The sequence below is a fragment of the Seriola dumerili genome, unplaced genomic scaffold (assembly GCF_002260705.1).
Source record: "Seriola dumerili isolate Sdu_G_001 unplaced genomic scaffold, Sdu_1.0 BDQW01000432.1, whole genome shotgun sequence".
Classification (NCBI taxonomy): Eukaryota; Metazoa; Chordata; class Actinopteri; order Carangiformes; family Carangidae; genus Seriola; species Seriola dumerili.
The window spans coordinates 1,195,921-1,217,576 of NW_019174687.1; the positions used below are offsets into that span (position 1 = coordinate 1,195,921).

The window sequence follows — 21,656 nt, forward strand, 5'->3', positions numbered from 1 at the left end:
ATATCATTTTTATCTTTTTAGTGCATAGAGACGTTGAGATACGTGAAGTGCCGTCAGGACAAGCAAGGTGAACAGTGAGCAGACCAGTTAAAACTAAAAAATTAGAACAATGTGGAAGTGGAATTGATCCCTCTCCTTACATCTGATCTCAGAAGAGTGTTCTGTCCAATAAAGGATCTGATATTATTGCCTGATGTTGATATTTGCATTCATCATGTACTGCATCATGTACTGTCCTGATAGTAGCAGGCTGTTGTCCCTGAAGCTAGCTTGACTACAAGTCCTTCTGTTTATCATTTCAATGTTTGCACATTGTGGATAATCTTGGGATCTTCGATGGGTGACTAGTTACAGCTAGCTACCAAGCATCAACCCCCGAGGCTGAAACACCGAAGCCAACACTGAAGTACCAAAAACTGCAGTTCCTCTAATGGCCACTAGAGTCTGGCTCCAACAGTGAGTCAGTCCCCATAGACTCCCATGTTAAAATGTCCAACTTTACAGCAGAAATAAACATGTTTAAAGCCTGGTACAAAAACAGTTTCGGTCATTTCCTCCTTCATGATGACTGTTTATGTAACTCACCCGTCTGAATTTTTTTAAGGCTTAAAATTATGAATGATTGAAGGCGTGGCCTCTTTGAGTAACAGGAGGGTGAGCATATACTTGCCACAAACCACCATGCACCGAAGTCCCAGCTCCACACACGCTCCTCCTCTTTTACCATTTTTGGATTAGCTGGGAGGAAGGGGCGGAGTCAGACACTGCCAAGATGGCGACAGTGGAGCAGCTTACTCTGCTGCAGCTTGACTGCTTGTCAAACTGCCCTTGACTCAGCTTCCACTGTTCTAAGATCAGTTTTGATATTGCAGCATAATTATACACGTGTGTGGAAACTGTACTTGCATATTCAATAATTATTTCAACAGTCTTTTCTTCCTAAGCATTAAGAGGCAGCAATTTACACTTATATTTATCATCTCAAATCGATAGACGTTGTCTTACTGATCATCTTAGTCAACATACCAGAAGTCAGGGTTTATTATTAGCAGTTTCAATAGCTCCTGCTAGGAAAAGCTTTCACAGGCATATTCATTCAATTTACATATTTACAGTTCACTATGTAACATAATACCCAAGCCTTTTAGGCCTGTTCTACTATTTAGTGAGAATGTAAATATCTTTTCCGTGCACAAGTTTGAGATGTTTGAGACAGAACTGGGGCGGCTGTGGCTCAGGATGTAGAGCAAGTAGTCCAGTAATCTTAAGGTCAAAGTGTCAAAGTGTCCTTGAGCCGAACCCCAAACTGCCCCTGATGGCTATTCCATCATTATATGGGTGTATGTGGCTTTGAGTGGTCCATAACTTATTGATTCTGCATTGTCACTGGAGTGTGTCATTGTAAGATTACCAAATGTCCAAAGATTCGGCTTTGGGAAAGAGTTGTGAAGATCTCTGATCAGAGACTCTCTATAAAGATGTTTCATTGGGACACTTAGCATGGCCGTCCCTGAGCTAATGAGTTGAAATTCATGACAGGTTACTTTGTGATATTCAGGAGATCAGGAGCAAAATGTTTCTCATGTATAGAGGAAAATGCTTTGGTTATATATTTTAAGACTGAGCTGTAAAATATCCTGTAATTTTGTAATGAAATGTTTGACCACTGCAAACCCATGGGGGGTGAGCACTTTGTGTGCAAGACACAAAAACAAAATGAAATACACATACACAACATAGAAGTCATTTTTTAGAGTTGAAAGGAATAATCCTGAAACGTCTTCAGCCAGAAAGGAGTGCAAAAAGGTGGCTGTGTCCTTGGCTCTGCTTGCTTATCACTGCACGCCACTGATTTACAGTACGTTACTGTATATGTTGATACCTGTTCAGCTATAATGACTCACACACACACATATAATCAAAGGCATCAGCCCAACACCTGACCTGAAGGGGTAAAGCAGGGATGAAGAGATGAGAGGTGAAGAGAGAGCCACTTGAGGTCGAGAGATACAGACAAAGACCAGAGCGAGAGAGACTGAAGCAGGTTACTGCTGCAGGTATCAGAGAAAAAGAAGCAGATCTCACAGCAGATCCAATAGATGTTTACTCCCTCAGGCACGACACAAACTCTGGCTTTGTGCTCCTCTCTCCTCTCTCCCAGCCACAAGATCCTTCTTTTATTTCTCAATCTGGATCTGACTCCTGGTCTTTTTTTTTTTTGTTTCCTCTTTTCTTCATCTTATATAAAACTGTCACTATCATCCACTGGCTTGTTCTCTTTTCCCTCCATCCATGTACCAGCAATAAGCACTCTCTCTACATAAATGGAAGGAAACTAGATATTTTCTAATGAGCACTGCCTCATTGCATTGATTCATTTCTTTCCACTGAGGAAGTACAATGCTATCAAACTACTGAGGGTAGCAGTGGTTATATAAGGCGGATGATAAATTGGGATGTAACAGAGCAATCACACATTCAACAAGTCTTCCAAACTAAATGACTAAATACGTATGAAGTCAAATGAGAGCTTTTCAAGGCCTGATAAGGCTGTTAACATTCCATTATGCTATTGTCATCAAATCCCACAATGCATTACTCTACTTCTCAATACTGTCTAACACAGCCCTTAGCCCATGGGTTACCACTGAGGACAGACATCTTTAAAAATACAAATATATTATTGACTCAGTAATTTCCTTAAACACCTGGTTACTTCAGCCAACATTAGTTAACAAGGAGGAAGTAGTGTATTTGCTGGAGACTATTTTCAACAGCTGATTTATCCACATTTGGTATTTTGGGGAGGTGGATGGTGTACTTGTTAGTAGGACATCCTTATCCTTTTAAGGACAGGAACAGATCTTGCTGCAAGAGGCCGCTTGTTGGTGCATGTTGGAAGCCCATAAATACTATGGGGAAAACATTTTCAAGGATAAATGTCTTTAGATTCTGAGAATTAAGTCACAATTTTAACGTCACATCTTAACATTTTCTCATAAAATTGCAACTTAATTCTCTTTTCTTTTTACTCATAAATAAGCGTCATGGCAACAATAATTAATAAATATATATGCAGAGTATGAATAATGAAGTAAATCTAAATACATTTAGAACATTATACAGCATCATACACTGCAGTCATTACTACATTTTATCTTTAGTTCTATTAAAACTTGGGACCTTAAACACTGGCTCTATATCCACACTGAAAGTCACTACCATGTCTTTAAAGACTGGAGGTATAACCTCACATAATAAACATACATAGAGGAAAACCTGGGCTGTATAATCATTTTAAAAAGAAGGGTAAATGAGGACTGAAGTTTTTGTATCTTTGAAATATTGAAATATATTATGTTGAAGCTCTGGAATCCTGAGCTCTGTTATGTAACAGTCACTTAGTGGATGATAATGAGGCAAATGTGTGTGTGTCCCTCTGCAGCTCCAGTCAGACCAGGACCATGGCAATGGCTTAGTGAAGTATGTTCTGTCTGGCGAGGGGGCTGGTTCCATCTTTGTCATCGACGAGAATAACGGCGACCTGCACGCCACCCGCCGCTTGGATCGTGAAGAAAAGGCTTTTTATATCCTCAAAGCCACGGTGGTCAACAAACGGACGGGTCAAAAGCTGGAACCAGAGACGGAGTTCACCGTCAAACTCCACGACATCAACGATAATGAGCCTCAGTTCAGCAAAGAGGTTTACACTGGGAGCGTACCTGAGAGGTCTGACATCGGTAAGGGCTCTCACTGGACTTTTTCATGGTGGGACACATGGGGACACTCATGGGACACATGAGTAGGACACTTTAACTTTGTGTTCTTCTCTCTGGGAAATAATGTGTCATTTTCTAAATGGTTGAACCATCAGAGGATTATATTTGTCAATAATAATCATGTGAATGTGTGTCTCTCAGGTACATCAGTCATCCAGGTGACAGCTACAGATGCTGATGACAGTATGTATGGGAGCAGTGCCAAACTGGTGTACAGCATCAGCCAGGGACACCCATACTTCTCTGTGGACCCGAACACAGGTATTTCTGACAATATCATCCTTTACGTTGCAACCCTGGTGTTGTAGGTAATGTTTATATGCTATATGTGGTTTATATTTAAATACCAAAACGTCGCCAATTCAATCCCTGGACTGGCAGGATTAAATCTGGGTGGGAAAAGTGAAAGAGCAGCTCATCAGCACCACTGTGCTGCCCTTGAGGAAGATCCTTAACCCCAACTGCTCCAGAGGAGCTGCTCAGTGGCCAGCAGCTCAGACTGGGTTGTACTGGGTAGCTTCCAGGTGTGCATGTGGGTAACTGTCATTCCGATCACGGCGTTCCTGTAAAAGAGAAGTTCCGCCCCCGAATACATGAAGAATAAAAAACGAAAAAAGCTAAAATGTCTTGTAAATGTAATAACATTTGAATTCTTTATAATATCCAAGGGACAAACCCTCAGCACTTTTTTACTGTATCATAAATCATGAATCAGTAAAATATAATTTTAAAAAAGTAAAATAATGTAAAATATTCTATGGTAAAATATTTTTAAAAGCATATTTACTTAAATATAAATAAAATAAATATACCTATAACCTTACCTGTAACACTGAGGTTTCAAGGTTCGCTGAACAACAAGTACGTGTTGCCTGCAGCTCTTTGTCTTATACATTCACATGCTTCTTTTCTTTCATTCCTCCCCTGAAACATTTGAATTATCAACCAACAAATAAGCACAGAAAATTGTCTCTATGTAGATGCAGATGGTGTCAAGTTTCTGTACTGGTTCTAAAATGATTCTTTTTTTCTTATACCGAGCTTAATTATGTTAATTATGTTTTTCTACCTGTATCAATTAAACTATTGATACTAATTTGCAGTTGGATGCTTGCCTCGAGTCAATACTTCCTTTAGCTGAATCAAAGTAAAAACGTAAAAAATGTGTTCCCAGTGAAACGTTTTAATGTGAAGTAGCAGCAGGAATTTGCATTAAAGCAGACTGACATTTTGGGTAATATCCTTGTTCATTTAAGCTAGTCTTTGGGCTAAGCTAAGCTGAACATGCCACAAACCTGTCTGTGTGCTGGTTACACAGAGCTGAAAGAGATATCAGCCTTTCCTGACTGAGTACTGCAGCAAATGAACATATCCCAGAGGACGGTCAGGCTTCAACAGTGTAGAACCAAAGCAGATTTTTCTTTGCTGCTAGCATGACAACGCATAAAAAACATCAACGAAAGAGTCAATTAAAACTCCAACCACAACATACATTAAGCATGAGCTACAGGAACTACAGAGCTAAAATAAAAGGTGAACAGCTAACACTCAAATACTGCATCTCATTTACAGTTGGATTGCTGACTTATAAATTCACTACTACTGCCACTTTTGGATCTCACTCCTTCATATTCATTTGATCAGATTTGATATAGCAGATGTTCCGTGGAGGATATTTTCCACCAGTGTCTGTACCAACACCAGAATTAAATTTGGGTAAAGTGTGAATCAGAGAGCAGAAATAGGATGCTCTTGTAGCCCCATATCTCATTTTACACCAACACATCTGTTTTCTGGAGAAAATAAAAAATAGTGATGTAAAGTAAATACAGTACACACATTGTGCACCTTCACCCTGCACATTTATGTCTGTGCTACATAGAAAAAAGAGAGAGGAAAGAGAGGTTTTAATGCCTGCTATCATAAAATACAGCTCAGCTCAGCCCTTCACTGATCTTATGCACTTTCTCTGTAAATAAAAAAGTCAGCCATCCATTTAGATAATCAGCACACTAATCTCCCTGTCTCTGCTCATCTGTTTGTTTCAAACAAATAGAGGAGTCAGGGCCATGGTCATATTACTGCTGGCTGTGGATTAAGCAGCAACAATAGACCGTGTTCTCTGGTGCAAAAAGTGTAAAGACAAACAAAAATATTAAAGTAAACAGCAAATTTGGGGCTCAACTAATAGCATTTAAAGGAACAGTTGGAGAAATATACACTATATATATATATATATATATATATATGTTTCTGCTTTCTTTGTAATAGCAAGATGAGAAGACTGGCACGAATCTCATGTTTATGCATGCAAGTTGTGTGTTATAGTTGTTATTATTTGTAGGTTTTACTATTGCTACATAGCCAAGGTTATAGCATTAACAGCTGTTTACTTACCAGTCTGGAAGAAATGTTGCAAGTTCAGCAAATGTTCATAGGTGGAACGCAACACCCTTGTTTTGCTTCTATTTCTTCTACTGAAGTTAGCATGCTAACCAGCTTGCTCCTGTCCGGCCAGACCATCTTGTCACTTTCCAACAGCGGGTCACTGTAGTGTCCAGTCTACCCTGAAGAAGTTGCTGCTCAGAGGATGCATTATAACCTCTTGTGTTGTAAATGCAATGATAGCTGCTAGCTCTTGACAAGACAGCTAGGTAAACAGCTGTTAATGCTAATATTGGCTATGTAGCAATAGCAAAACTTACAAATAGCTCCTTTTAGATTTCAGTCCTGGTTTGTTGGGCAACATCCATGGTTACCCTGGTAGCAGCAATTGTGATTTAATACTACAGCATGCACTTGTTGAGCAGCTACTTTGTCAGTAATCCAACAGAAGAACAAGTGGTGAATCTGTTTACAGCGCAGCCATACAAAATCATATTCTTTTAATGCAGCAGGCAGTCAATAATAATAACCTTAATCTGATTTAATGCTGTTCACAGTGTGACCACAGGACACAGTCACATTGGTAACCTTGGAGGTGTGCAGCCTGTGGCCTGCAGCTCTTCATCTCTCAGCTCACTATGGCTGCTCCTGACTCTGACTCCTCTCCCTGACGTATTTAAAACTAATTCACTGACAAAACAAAAATGCAGAAAATAAATGCTGCCGTGTTGTGCAGCTATTTTTGACTAACATGAACATTTACTGCAGTGACAAATACATTCCTTTTCCTGTAGCTTCTTCACAATAAAAGCCAGCTAAACACTTTGAATTATAACAGCATTTAAACATTCATTGCTTGCTGAACTCCAGGTCAGTCTTGGGAGGGGGCAATTTCTTCCAATGTAGCTGAACTTTTCATCAGGGAAACCACACAAATTGTCATAAGTCACCCAAAACTATTTTTACTCACCTAAACATATAAAAAAACTAACCCAACCTGGCAAAAGCCTGCTGCGTAGCACATCATTTCATTTTGATAAAATGGCAAATTATTGTTTCTATGGGTTAACCAAATGACATCCAGTGTGTTAATCAGTGCGCTTTAGAGTTATTTGTAGTTTTATTTTTGTTTCCAGTCTTTATGCTAAACTAGGCTAAACATATCCTAACTCTGCCTCTGTACGTAATCCAGACAATGATATTCATCTTTGCAATGTTGTTTTCCTTAATTCAAGTCAAACGATTTGTTTAAGAGCAAATTCACTTCTGCTGTCCCTCAACTTTGACTAGTTATTTGTAAATCCAGACAAAGGTTTATAAGATGTATGGTTTTTGAAGCAGATGATTTGAAATACCATTGCAGATGTGCCTGGTTTAATATACAGAAGATGTGTAACAAGTTATGTATTGATTGGGAAGAAATATCAGTACAACAGGTGGCAGGTTCTTCTCTCAACCAACCATGAAAGAAACAAGAGCAAAATACACCTGTTTTACTATAGAAAGTCAGCCTAATGTCACCTGAAGAAATACTTTTTAATTGGAAACAGCGAGATCTGTGACTCCTCTAGAGCCTATGAAGTTTAGCATTATGTAGGATTCTGGTAGAAGGGGGCTGAGGATGAAGCAAATGAAGAGCAATAACAATAGCTTGTTTGTTCTTCTCGTTCAGGTGTGATCCGGACAGCCTTGGGTCCTGGTGACATGGACCGCGAGCAGAGGGAGCACTACCAGGTGGTGATCGAGGCCAAAGACATGGGCGGACAGAGAGGAGGGCTCACTGGGACCACAGTGGTGAACATCACTCTCACTGATGTCAATGATAATCCTCCCCGCTTCACTCAGAGTAAGTCAACAGCACTGAAGGAAGATAGACTGCATGCAAATGATGGAACATCGAGTCTCACTTTAATTAGCGATGCCTGCTCATGATTGACTGGCTTCAGGTTTTGGCATTTGCATTTTCGAAGTCAGCCACCTTCAGGTAACACACACACACACATTAATTATGGGCTTCAGATGCAGAAAAAGTCAGGATAACTGTTCTGTTTTTCCATACCTTGTTAAATCTGAACAGTTCAGTTTCAGTTGTAATCATGTCTGATAAAGTTTCTGCCTGAGATTGTCTCAGTTAATGTTTAATGTCCACTGTTAACGTTAAATTGAACAACATTTACAGACAGAATGTGGAAACACATGTCACAGAATGAAATGTCACAGTTTATATCCACAAATCAAATCTCTCCCCAAGATTCAATAAGTTGTTGCATTCAAATGGAAGCACAGGCTTCATTATATTGAAAATGAGCACTAGAGGCAATGTCACAAAAACACAATAGGCCACCTCTGAAAACATTTGATATCTTCACATTTAACATGGAAAATAAGATTTATATGGATTTTACAAGAGCAGCACAGTTTGTAGACAGTGATGGAAATCTTAGTGAATGAATGAGGAGCAGCAGCTGGTGTAAACACATACAGTACAAGTGTTATTTACATGCTACTTATGTAAGCGGAGCAAACATTGCTAGGATATTGGTGCTTAAGGGAGGTTCTCTTTGTTGATTTTATTGATTCAGATGCATCTGGTGACTCTGCCTCTGGCTGCCAGTGATACTGGCTCTCACTCACCAAAATCCCCCCCCGTCTCACCCTGAGCCATAGCTAGCAGGTTAGCAGTTTAGCAGACTCTTCAAGTCAGTGGCTGTGTCCGAAACCATTCCTCACTCACTATATTCTGCTATATCGTGGGTTTGCCATTTTGTAGTGCTGTCCAGATGTATAATGAGAATTATTATTCTCTATATAGTGGACTCATAGTATCCCACAATGCATCATGACAAGAACTGTACAACCACTGGTCACTAACCAAACAATATATAGCATTATTATTGTGCTCAAGCTGAAAGACAGAAAAACGGTGTGAAGACAATAACCAGAGTAGTGTCCGAAAGTGTTTTTCCATTTTACCAATGAGCTCACTATATAGTCCTCTACATGGGACACCCTGGATAGTGAGTAGGGAGGAGTAAATGAGTGAGTGCTTTCAAACACAACTGTGTCTGAATCTTCTAAGTCGCTATCATTGTTGTTCTCACTGAGGTAACTGCTGTACTGTGCATGGTGTGGTACAGAGTATCAGTGGCTACTGCCTCCAAGTTAAAATACAAGCACTTGGTGTCTTTGGTGACCTGGTGACTTTAGGGTTAAGTTAGAAGTTCTCTGTGTCTACATTAACTACACAGTTTGAAATAGTGAGTCAAAGGTAAGACAGAGGCTGATGCATGTCATTCAGAACTCTTCATTTACCTGGATTCAGACAAGAGAAAGGAGAGACGACAAACAGTGGGACAGTGGAATGTTCAAACATGGTTGAAGTTCGTCATTCAAGCCAAGACAGTTGTGATTAGGAGGACAGACCAGTGGTCGAGGGATTAAAAGCAGGGCCAGAACCAAAGCCCAAGAAAGAGAGAGGAGGGAGAAATACGTTCCAAGATCAAGATGATTAAAGACTTAAGAAAAATTAACTTGTGGTCGACGGGATAGAAGGTGCACTGGGTGGGAATAGCTTTTGAGATGATGATGGTGGTTTGAGTTAGGCATTAAAGATGAATGGTTGGAGTGAGGATACGCTGCTGGTCAAGCGAAGAGGATCCAGAGATTCTCCAGCAGTGAGAAGGTCAAAGAGTTAGGATTAGTCAGTTTTAAAGGGTACAGAGGTTTTCAGGAAATCGACCAGACAGTTTCCTGATGTGTAGTTCCTGGTTAGGAAGATTGAAATAATGACCTGCTCACAGTGACTGCTCACAGCGTTGTTACGGATCAGTAAATCACTGAGCTTAGCTCACACGTCAGAGGCCAGAAATTGCTGAGAAATAACACATAGCATTCGACTTAATGAAGTTTCTAACTAACTCTCTAACTCCTGTCCATCACAGTGGGAGCACCATTCACTCCCAGCATGTTAGTCCATTCAAAGTCCAGCCCTTTCTGCAGTGAAATGAAACACCTCTTCTCTGGGAAATGATTTCACCAGCAGTGTGTTTCCTACCAGGGGAATTAGTCCAAGTAACATTAATTCTCCCTGAAAGCCTTCCTAATTAATTAAACTTAATTAATCCTTAATCATAGGAACATTCTCACTGTAAACATGTGGGCTTTGTACCGAGGAGCCCAAACTCTCTTAAGACCCTGCCGTAGTCTGTTAGTTAGAGACAGAGACTGTCTATTAATAACATGCTCTCAAATTAAATTCTGGACTGCCACAGTTTAGTACTGCAGGTCACAGGTAGTTTCAGTATTGTGTAATCTGTAAATTATGGTTTAGAATAATCAGTCATTCAGTCTATAAGATGTCAGGAAACAGTCCAAAATTCCTGTCACAAGTTCAGGGTTTTTCCTGCACAGAGAATTGGGAGGCAGCCGCCTCCCTCAAATTTCGTGCCGCCTCCGACTCATGACAAAATTCTAGTAGGCCTACTTGTTTTCTCGGTACTCAGATTTGACGCCTGTATCTGCAATTGCGGCTGTATGTCACTACGGTAATGTATCATAATCCGTGCATCAGGCAGAGCCATCCGAAATTACCAAAGAAGAAGAACACGAATGTGCTACATTTTCTGCTTGCGGAAGGAAGCGGCGACCTGATTTGAGTTCAGACATCATTAGTTCTTCTAATATGGAAAAAAAAAGTTAATTCATGTTACTGACGAGATACGGTTAATTTGTCAGGACTGAAAGTAGTCCTAGTCCTCAGCCACAAGTGGAAGGTGCCGGTGGAAGGTGACACCCCGCCACCCCCCAAGCCACCAAGATCTAAAAACACAAGTTCAGCATCAGAGTGGAATGATTTTGTTCTTCTTCTGTCACTGTAGTTTTGTAAAAACTAAAAATTGAACTAACTGTCACTAGTTTTTACTCCATTCTGTTTTGGATACTGTTTATGTGCATGTCCTTTGTTTGATATTATAAGGTTTGTTGGACGCGATCTTGGACGGTGTGGCCCAACACGTCGTAGCGGCCTCGGAGGGCTGAACTGAAATGAGATGGTCCGGTCTGGTCCGCCCTTACCATTGCATTGCAAAGCACATCTCCTATTGCCTAGCAACCTTGACAACATGTAACTTTTTTTATTACAAAACTTGAGGTTTTAAGGCCCTTGGTTTTAACAGTTGTACTGAAACCCAATACTTTCATTTAACAGTGTAATCCTCAGGCTCAGTGTTGTTTGCTGCCATCTTATTTTCATTACTGACATGCAATGCATCTTGGGATAGGTTGGGCCATGAAGGATCCACCTGCCCAGGAAAAGAAGACACATTTCTTGGCTTCCTTTGAAGGAGCCTTTGAAATTGGACAGCCTATTTGCTCAGTCTCTTCTGTGACACAATCAAATCTTTCTTTTTAAGTTATTTTTTCAGGCTGTCTTGGTAATGAGTGTCCATGAATTTGGGGGAGGAGCTTCTGAGGGAGCACTGAGGGGAGTTCTAATATTGACTTTCTGTAGTGTCACTTAGTCTACCTTTAAGTGGTGAAGGTGCATTAAAAAAGAATGGTCAAAGTCAAGGTAGCAGAGGGCAGGGCATCATGAGCTTCCCTGGTAATGCTCAAGCCCCAAAAACACTGCATGCTACAATTCCATAAACGCAACTTCATATCTTTGGTTAGTCTTTCAGGTTTATTCTAATGCAGACTTTCACAAGACAGCTGTTTTCAATGGCTGAGTAGTACTCATTATGACTAGTGCACTTGTTGCCCACCCTGGCCTGGTGGGTGTCATAGTGGGGTGTGTAAATCATGCAGCTGAGACCAAAAGAGACTTATTCTGCTGTTTACATAAACAACTCATTAAACAGAGCAAAAGCAAAAATACATCAGACACAGCAGATATTACATTAACTGTCACCACATTCATTGTAACTGAAATACTGTTAATTATTTTTATCATCAAAACATGTTGCGACAAAATGAAAACAAATAAACAATAGTATCTCTGCATGTCAGTCCACTAAGACAGCAAATCTCACTCATTAGCATGGGAGCGTGTCTATGTTCCCACAGCCCGATATTCCCCTTTTATACCCTTTCAGAACGCTTTGCATCCACGATCCACGGCGTCTTCACAATTATCCACCTCAGCGATCGTTTTTGTAAAGCATCGTTTTCAGTTACGGAATTCACCGTTCTAATGTGGACGGAAGGGCTAACCGGATAAATATTACCCGGGTTAGTGTGGACATGGGCTTATGGGAACATATAAGACTGTGGGAAAATAGGGCCTAATTTTCAAAACATTCTTAGAAATGTGGGAACATAGGGCTGTGGGCTGTGTTCATTCATTCCATTAGCATCACAGCTCTTAGCATTAGCTTTGTGTGTAGTGTCTGCTAGCGTAGAATGTATCATAACAGCTTCATTTTCACTACATTACAACAAATTATCTTAACATTGCACAACACACAACTTCACTGGGGCTCCACAACACTCTTATCCACCGGAATAGAGCATCAGCATCTATTTTTGAGGAATATTAATCCTCCTGTGTGTGATAATGAAGAGAACAAAAACTTTAGCTTGTGTTGCGCTCGGTGCAGGATTTACTCTGTGGCCTCTTAATGGGGTTTTAGGTTAACACCAACTATTGCCCTGTTCGGGTATTGCACCAAGAAAGCAACAAACAATACAATGAAATTGGCACTTTTAAGTCACAATCACTTAAAAAAGTATATAGGGGTGTCTCTTTTTAAACACATTAACTTATATAATGTCATATTTTAGCAATGAACTGTACCCAAAATCAACCCATTTTTCAACCCATTTTGTTACATTTCATATGCTGTATTTATACATTTTAATCTTTTACTCTCCATTTGCATATTTATATCTTGTGCACATTCTCCTTAGCCCTTTCTGAACTGAACTTGATATGTGACATGTACAAACTGTGCTGTCTTCTCCTCACCTGTGACAGCCATTTCCTGAGGGTAATAGAGAGAGCTTCAGGGATGGAAAATTGGAAATCATTTGAATACTAATTCTGGCACTGATTTCCATAGCAACAGATCCACTGTGGTCAGTTCTAGTACATAAATAAATAAATACATTTTATGAATCCAAAATAGTTCATTAATTAAAACATGTGTTTAGGGTGCAAGAAGATTAGCCTGTCCAGTTTTGCCATCTAATGTTCATGATTGGAACTTAATCTATCCGCCTTAGGCTACTGAGTGTGGGATTAATTGTTGAGCAGAGTACATGGAAAAACTCAGTTCTGTAATGTGAGCAACAGCTAATCCAATAATGCAGATATAATGCTGAACACACAGTATGACTATCAATAGAGAGCATGATGTTAACAGCCTGTCATGTTATTCCAGTCGACAGTGTTTTCTCCAAATAGTCACTAAATGGGAATTCTACCATTGTTTTTACTGACTGCACCTCCACAGTTGGTTTAGAATCATTCAGATATGCAGTAACAAGTTTCAATGAAACGACTTTCAGCTGAAGAAACTGACAATATGTTCTGTGGATTATCCAGAGGAACAAGACTCTGTGGAAAAAGAAGCTGCTACTGAATTTTGTAAATGTCAGTGTTCAGCGCTGTGTGCCGAGACAGGATCAGGGCAGAGCAGGCAGCTGCCCCGAGGGCCCCAGACCCTGTGGGCAAAGGTTCACTGTGTGGTATACACTCTTCTACAGCACAGTAGATCCTGAAGTGACAAGAACCCTAAGGCCGACCCTGCATTTTTAACTAATGTTAAGGGTATCTTAAGTTTTAATACTTTTATTATTCCAGTTATTATTCAGTTGATATGGTGCATTAAAAACATATATATTTTGATTATGTATTCATCATATTACCACATATTGTACCATGGCCTCTAGGAGATCTAGGTTTTGACTGGCTGGCTTTATTAGATTTATAAGTATAACCATTCAGTATAAACAGTATAACCATACACCTATGACTCTGATGTGTCAGATCACATGATCCTCAGCAGCAGGTGGAGTTGCAGATGTTCAAGTTTACTTTTTTTTCTGAACACTTTTCATCACTGTTGGCTTATGAACTTAGGTTCAAAGTCAATGCTGATTATGTGCTGATGAATGTCATGTGATATGATTGAAAGCTCTACAACACCTACTATCTGGACACTGTGGTGAAATCATTCTGAACTGCTGTTTCTGAGATTAACAAATGTTGAACCTCCATTTTTTTAATCCAACATGGAGCCGGTGTCTTTAAACTGCTCAGAAAAAAATGAAAATTGTTCATAATATGTTGCATTGTCATTGTTCCCAGTTGTCAGGACGACAGCATTTTAATGGCTGCTGTACATTACTCAGCAGCACAGAGATCCCATCTGTCAGAACTAGTTTGCTTGGTGCAGTTCAGTTTAATTCAGTTCTAATCTCGCTTCACTTGAAGCGTTATAACAGTTGAAGTTTGAACTTAACAACAGCTGGTGCAAATGTGGCAGCTTTTCATCAAGAGGCTGCACTGGACAAGTGTGTGTGTGTGTGTGTGTGTGTGTGTGTGTGTGTGTGTGTGGGTGTGTGGGTGTGTGTGTGTGTGTGTGTGTGTGTGTGTGTGTTTTAGTGTAAAAGAAATGGGTAAATTGCCGCTCTGTTGGCCACGATCACATCATTCTCTTGTCTAATCCCCATGAAGTGACACGGAGGCAGAACTTCCCCCTCCATTCTCTGGATCTCTGGCTCTCTGTGTTCATTCATTTTCTAATTGTTTTTCCCTCTCTCCCTCTCTATCTCTGCCTCGGTCGATCACAGTCACTACATCAGAGCATCAGCATCTCCCTCCTCCTCTCCGCCCAGCCTTAGCACGCGTTCACCCACTGCTTCCTTCTCCAGTGCAGGGTGCAGAACAAGCTCACCCCTGGATCTGCTGAACAGATTGCATGTGGCATTATCATTCTGTTTAAGTCACCACACTTAGCACACACACACATACTTGTATTTCTATCAATGTGAGGAACATCCTTTGGTTACTGTATATGATGCTGTATATTTACTGTGTGCTAACCCAAAACCCTGTCCGCAGTCTAACGGTCAGAAAGGTAGAACACACTCACAGTCATACACACACACACACCGAACACACACACATGCATGTCATTTCATTTCACTTCACACCATGACTCCAATCAGTGTTGTCGGTGTCAGAGCCAGGAGGCAACACAATCTCCAATCAGCCAGAAAGAAAACTGAGTGGAGATGAATTATGCTTCGTCTCTTCTTACCTCTGGGCTCTTCATGGGTTCACCAGGCTCCCACTTGTTTGTCTTAGTATTTTTGCTAAAACGCAGTTACATAGATGGACTACCGAAGGTATTGGAAAAGTAAAGAAAAATAGCTTTTGTGGTTATATTGTTTTAGTATGTGAATGTGTGTTTCCAGAGTCTAAATATGTCACACACAAACTCATTTTTCTTTCTGTGACACATCACTGAACAGTGTCACACAGGCTGTGACCTTTAGAGACAGTAACATGTGAGTTCCATACAGTCCATAGTCTTCTTGCTTGTCTGAATGCATCTGCTGGCCACTGCACACCAGGGGCAGGTTTCACTAAGTCTTTGACTGTGTTTTAGAGACTGAGTCTAAATAATCTGTTGCACAAAGCAGTTTAGTTCTTGACTATCTTAAGACGCACTGTGGTACAATGAATTCTGGGTAAATTTTTTCAAAATAAAAAAGTGGCCAACCAAGGAACTGCACTGAGCTCCAATAATCCCAGCAGAAAATGTTTATTTTTTGGAAGAAATCAACAGTTACAAGGACGTTTTTACATGAAGAGTGAAATTATAAAAAGAAATATCTGATATGGTCTCCAAAACTCTTTCCCTTCCCTTTGCCCTCGCCACAAAAATGTTGGCAAACCAGAAATTATGAGCCATGTTTTCCTGTTTTTTGTTTTTGAGTGCTATTGCTACTGCATGTTACCATGGTAACACTGGTCTTCGGCCTGAGTAGGAGAGGGGTTAAGGGAAAACTACAGACCAGTCTGAAATATCTTTGTGAAACTGGCCCCAGAACCTCAAGCTAATCAAATCAAAGCATACAATCTGTAAAAGCCTGTGAAACCACTGTTGATCCTCCACCCACTCACAATAGACCACATGTTGTTTTGTTCCATAGACAAAAGAGGGCCATTGAGCTGAAACCCACCCATGGACCCAGTCTTTAGCTACTATTGGTCACTGCGTAGCATGTGATCAGGATGTCACTAGGTCAACAAAAACCTCTGGCTCCCCTCTTCTCACCTCTCTGGTTAGCCACACTGTTAAGATGATGTTAGTATGTTCCACCCGTATTTGTTGTACATCCGGTAATAGATAACCCTTTAACCTGGCACCTTCATCATACATGAATCTAAACTCAGCAGCCATGCAGTCCCAGGGGCCATCTTTGAGTCCGCCATCTTGTTTATAGCCTCCTTTGTTAACTGCTGTCTTTTTTGCAGGATCCTTTGTTTAACACCATCTTGTTTATCATCTTCCTTTCACCTTTTATACTGTTTCGTTTTGAACCAGCAATTTCGAGTCAGCCATTTTGTCTCTGTGGTCATGGTTGTAGATTTTAAGTTAATTGATAGTATATTTTGAGACTGAATCAGTGGAATAGCTGTCTTGTCCCTTTAATATTAATTCAAGTTATTATTTTATATTAATATTTTAATATTTATATTTTTACGTTATTTAAGGTAAACACAAGAAACTTGTGCTACAGAAAATGGACCGGACTCAGTGAATAGCTCCCTAAGCTTAACATCCTAAGTCCTATGATAACTATCAATTCAGCTACACAGACTAATGAGCAGTGATAACTAACATGTCTTTGGGGTCATCAGGTGGGAACCTCCTTTCACCAGTGTTTCGTCTAGTTGGTCCCACGACACCTCCAGGAGGCTAGACAGTGATCACTGGCGTCCCAGAGTCACTCCCCTAATGCCAGCCATCACTGCTCCTCACACCACGACTATTTTCTCCTTTATCTTGCCTATGCTACCACAAACAACATCATCAACTCGGACAAAACACACTAGCAGATTCAGCAAACAAACTCCCCTAACCAGTTGGAGAAAGTGGCGGCCATTTTGAATGAGGGAGGTAGAGTCAAGGAGAGATGCCTTTTTAAGCTAAACTCTCCCACGCCGGATTAGGCTGTGCTCTACCTCCCCCTACTCCCCCACTCTCCAACAACTCACCTAAACAGTCACAGACACACTACAAACCAATTCAAACAATGCAACCAAACAATACAGGCCACCTCACCTGAACTAACCGCATGGTCTCAAAGAGGCTCACACAGGCCACACCCCCCACTTAAAAACACTTCCTCTTCCTGGATTTTCTTCCTTGCTTCTCCTAAGAGTCTGTCTATCCTAAGTGCTCCCCCTGCTGGGCCCCCAGCTACTATTATTTCTTCTCATCCAAATCCACTGACTGGATCTTACTGTCTCATCTGACATGTCCTTTACTATTTTCCTCACACTCTGTCCACTTCCTCCTAACTCCCTCACCAAAGAGACAACAGACCTTGCTACAAATCCTCTACATCCTACTTCCACTGGACAAATCCTAACTTTCCATCCTCGCTGCTCTGCTTCTGCCCCTAACTCTACATACCTGAGCTTTTTCCTTTCATATGCTTCTTCAACTGAAGCCTCCCACGGAACAGTCAGCTCTATGAAATATACTCTCATTCTACTCCTAGACCACAAGACTGTGTCAGGCCTTAGCTTTGTACTGGCTATTTCCTGGGGAACAACAAGCTTTCCTCCTAAATCTACCTGCATTTCCCAATCACAAGCATCCTCTAAGCTGCCTTGCCTCCTTGTTGTCTTACCAACTTTCTCTCCCTCTTGAACAAACTTAATTGCAACTCTCTTTATTTTAGGCCCTCCTAAATTTGCCTGCCTCCGTAGGTCTTCAATTCCTAAATTCTGATATGTGATGCAGTTGCGCCCATAAAATGCCCAACAAAATGACTTTCTGTGAGGGAGAGTACTGTTGGCAATTAGTCATAATTGTGCAATATTACTTTCAGCATAATTTTGGCCAATACAAAAACCAGGGGTGAAATGCAAAAATCTGTCACAGACTTTCTCGATGAAGATATTCACACATGCAAATATCTTAAATGCAGATGTGTTGGAAGGTGTGAATATCCCACACACTGCTCTTACTGCAGCAGATTAAAATTAGATGTAAAGAGATTTTATTAGAATATTATTACTGTGGATAGTATAATACTAATATATAATTGAGCTACTCCTCAAAGCAGCTAGGAAAGAACATGTTGTGTCTATTCTTAGAGTAGCACTTCTTACCACACTGTCACACTGAAACACTGTTGCTGTACTTTTGTCTCTGGCCTGATGCAGAGATACATACTGTACACATGTGTGAAGATGGCTATGAAATCATCCTTTGTTAAATAAGGGGATGTTAGCAGCTGCAGCCGTGGCAGTGTGTTGCCCCCTCTCCTCAGAATATGTGTTTACAGTGCATAAACATGTGCATCCTTTATCTCATTCTTCTTCTTCTTTGGCTACACACACACACACACACACACACACACACACACACACACACACACACACACACACACACACACACACACGCACGCACGCACACACACATAAATATACCAAAACAGAGGCAGATTGAGTAGCTCTTACACACCTCTACATCTCTGATATGGAATGTATCTGCGCACATGCACACACACACACACACATCCTGGGTAAAGGACATATGCTGATATGAAACTGCCTCAGGTTTATGAAGCACAGTGACATCTCATTTGCATTCATTCAGGTGTGTTTGTGTACTTCACCCTATTCAGTGACTCACTGGAGCGGCCTTTTTACCACAGGCCAAGGCTGCTTTTGTTTCACAGTGAGGAGGAAAGATCTTAGTAACGGCCTGCTCTCCTCATCAACAAACTGATGGTGAAAAACAGTGGTAGCACTTATTCCAGAGAACAAAAGGATGCTTCGCGCTCACAAAAATACATTGAAATGCGTTTTTTTAATGATCGTCAGCAGTCTGGCAGAGAGACATTGTTCCGGCGCCTGGCTTCCATCAGCATTTATACTAGTTTTTCTGGTCCGAGAATGCTTCTTTTGTTCTTGCCGTCTACCTGTCTAACCTTCTTTATGGAGCTCTAAGACAAACAGAAAGATGTTTCTCCGTTCAGCATTTATGCTGTCATATGATTTTTTTTCAAAGAGAGACAAACTTTCTCCATGTCTTTGTTTGAGTTTATGTGGTGTTTCCATTTTCTATCACTGGTTGTTTCCACCTTACCAGCATCAGACTGTACGTGCTCTACCAATCACTCATCCCATATGACTGGCTGGATTAATTGGGTTCTTGATCAATACCATTTATTGTCTATTTAATGAATCAGGTGGTGATGTCCTGCTGTCATGTTTAGTCAGGTTTATTTGTGCAGCTCTTAATCCCAGTAACAGTCTGAAAGGGTCTCACTGGGCCACATTAGACAAGAAACACCCCCTGCCCCAACCCATCCCACCCCACCCCACCCCACCCCAAAAAAAATCCCCAAAGGTGAAAAATCAAGGGACCTTGAGAGGGATTACATGAGACAAAATCTCTTTCCAGAGTTAAAAGGCAGCAGGGAGCAAATGATAAGTTGGTGGATCATTGACAAAATTAGATGATGTAAAACAGCAAAAATACGAAACTGCAAAAGTAAGAACAGAAGACTCACACTACACCACAAGTACAAGTATTTTTCTTCTTCTTTGTCACATGATCGAGACTTACACACATAATGTAATATTCCTGTTACATTGTGCCCATCTAACAGGAATGAAAGAGCATCTTAATATACCCCAGAGCAGATCAAATGTAAACTCTTACATCAGCAAATAAGGGAAACATTGAAGCCATCTAGTGATGGTGAATTAAGACTGTTACTGTGGTTGACAGTCGTGCATTCTGCCAGGATAATTACCTACCTTCCCTGATACTCTGATATTTTCCTCTGACTTTTGGGGTGACGTCTGTCCATCTTTGGTTTTAGATGGAATCATGAGACTTGTTGGAAGACTTTTACTGCACTTAGTGAAACAAATCGTCGACCTGTCTCTCCTCTGCTGTGTCTGTGTGTGTGGGGAGGGGTAAGACACACACGGGTTAAAAAGGCTATGAAATGATGCTTTGTTAAATAAGATAGTGGATGTTGGCAGCTGCAGCCATGCTCAGGAGAAACTGGGGTTAAGTAGCTTTTTAAAAGGTATTCACAGGATATTAGTATCTGATATGGCTCAGTGGATTTTCCATTTAGATAGTGCTGCCTCCCTCACCCCTATACATGAAGTGTAGAGGTCGACTAACAGAATCTAATTTTTCAAAAGACACTAACAGCTTGCCACTCAAATCAGCAGCCACTAAATATGGATATGAAAACAAAGCAAGTGAGATGCTTATGCAGCAGCTTCGTCAGCCATTAGTGTGATGACAGACAGCTCAATTCAAACGCCATCACACATGACATCTGATCCATTAAGACACGAAACAACAAAGAATTTTATGCTTCACCATACACTTGATCCACGTTCCTACACTCTACGCAGTATGTTATAACACATTTGATGTAGCTCTGATTGATAGAGAGATACTCAGACCACAAATATGTTCTGCTCTGGGTGGGGGTCTGGCTCAGAATGAGACCCAAACAAAGAAATGTATCAGTAAGCTTCTCCCTTAAATGACTGACATGTTTGAAGAATCATGTGACTCTCTCTTACTGATCCAAACTGTCAAACAGAATGTGACACCCTTTGTTATAAAAGAGGACCCCCTGCAGTGTGCTCATCTGTTTTGACTGTGACCCCTCGTGTCTTGTGTCTAAATGCAGTCCTGCTCATATGAGAAAAAATACCTGGATACTGTAACATAACAGTAGATTCCCCAGTGGTCTCATTTTTCTGCAGCCGAAATCCTTTACTACCAAAATTAATATGAAAGTGAGAAATCAAGGTAAATATTCTACATCTAGGATCTTGTCACTATAAATACATTGATAAGTCTGAGCCTGAGGAAATTTTTATTTTTAAAGAATACACTCGTGAAATGTGTGATAAAAAAACTGTCAAAAGGATTGTGATTGGATGAATTGTTATATTTATATGAAATACAGTGTTGTTGTAACGCTAAGGCTCCAATTTAACAGTCTAAAGCATGTGGTGCAAATGCATTTAGGGCGCATCCCTGTCTCTTTTGATATTGGCTGCTCCTTGCTCATGGTTCATAAGGGTTGCACTTTGTCTCTTAATTATTCATGGAAGTGTTTTGGGCATAGCATCCAATAAACCAATCAAAGTGCCATCTCCCATTCCCTTTAAAAGCCAGGTGCGCTGCACCTTCATGTATTGCTATTACAATGGCACAGTGTTTCACACAGAGTTAGATTATATTAGTGGTCAGTTGAGCA

The 21,656-nt window shown here is 40.6% G+C and overlaps 1 protein-coding gene across 1 annotated transcript in view; it reads left to right on the forward strand.

Moving 5' to 3' along the window:
- LOC111233869 (cadherin-6-like) overlaps nt 1-21,656 on the forward strand; it is a 60,543-nt gene that overhangs the window by 17,211 nt on the left and 21,676 nt on the right. The window contains exons 2-4 of the mRNA XM_022761769.1: nt 3,446-3,740; nt 3,921-4,040; nt 7,837-8,010. Coding sequence (XP_022617490.1) covers nt 3,446-3,740; nt 3,921-4,040; nt 7,837-8,010 — 589 coding nt within the window. The remainder of the gene's footprint in view (nt 1-3,445; nt 3,741-3,920; nt 4,041-7,836; nt 8,011-21,656) is intronic.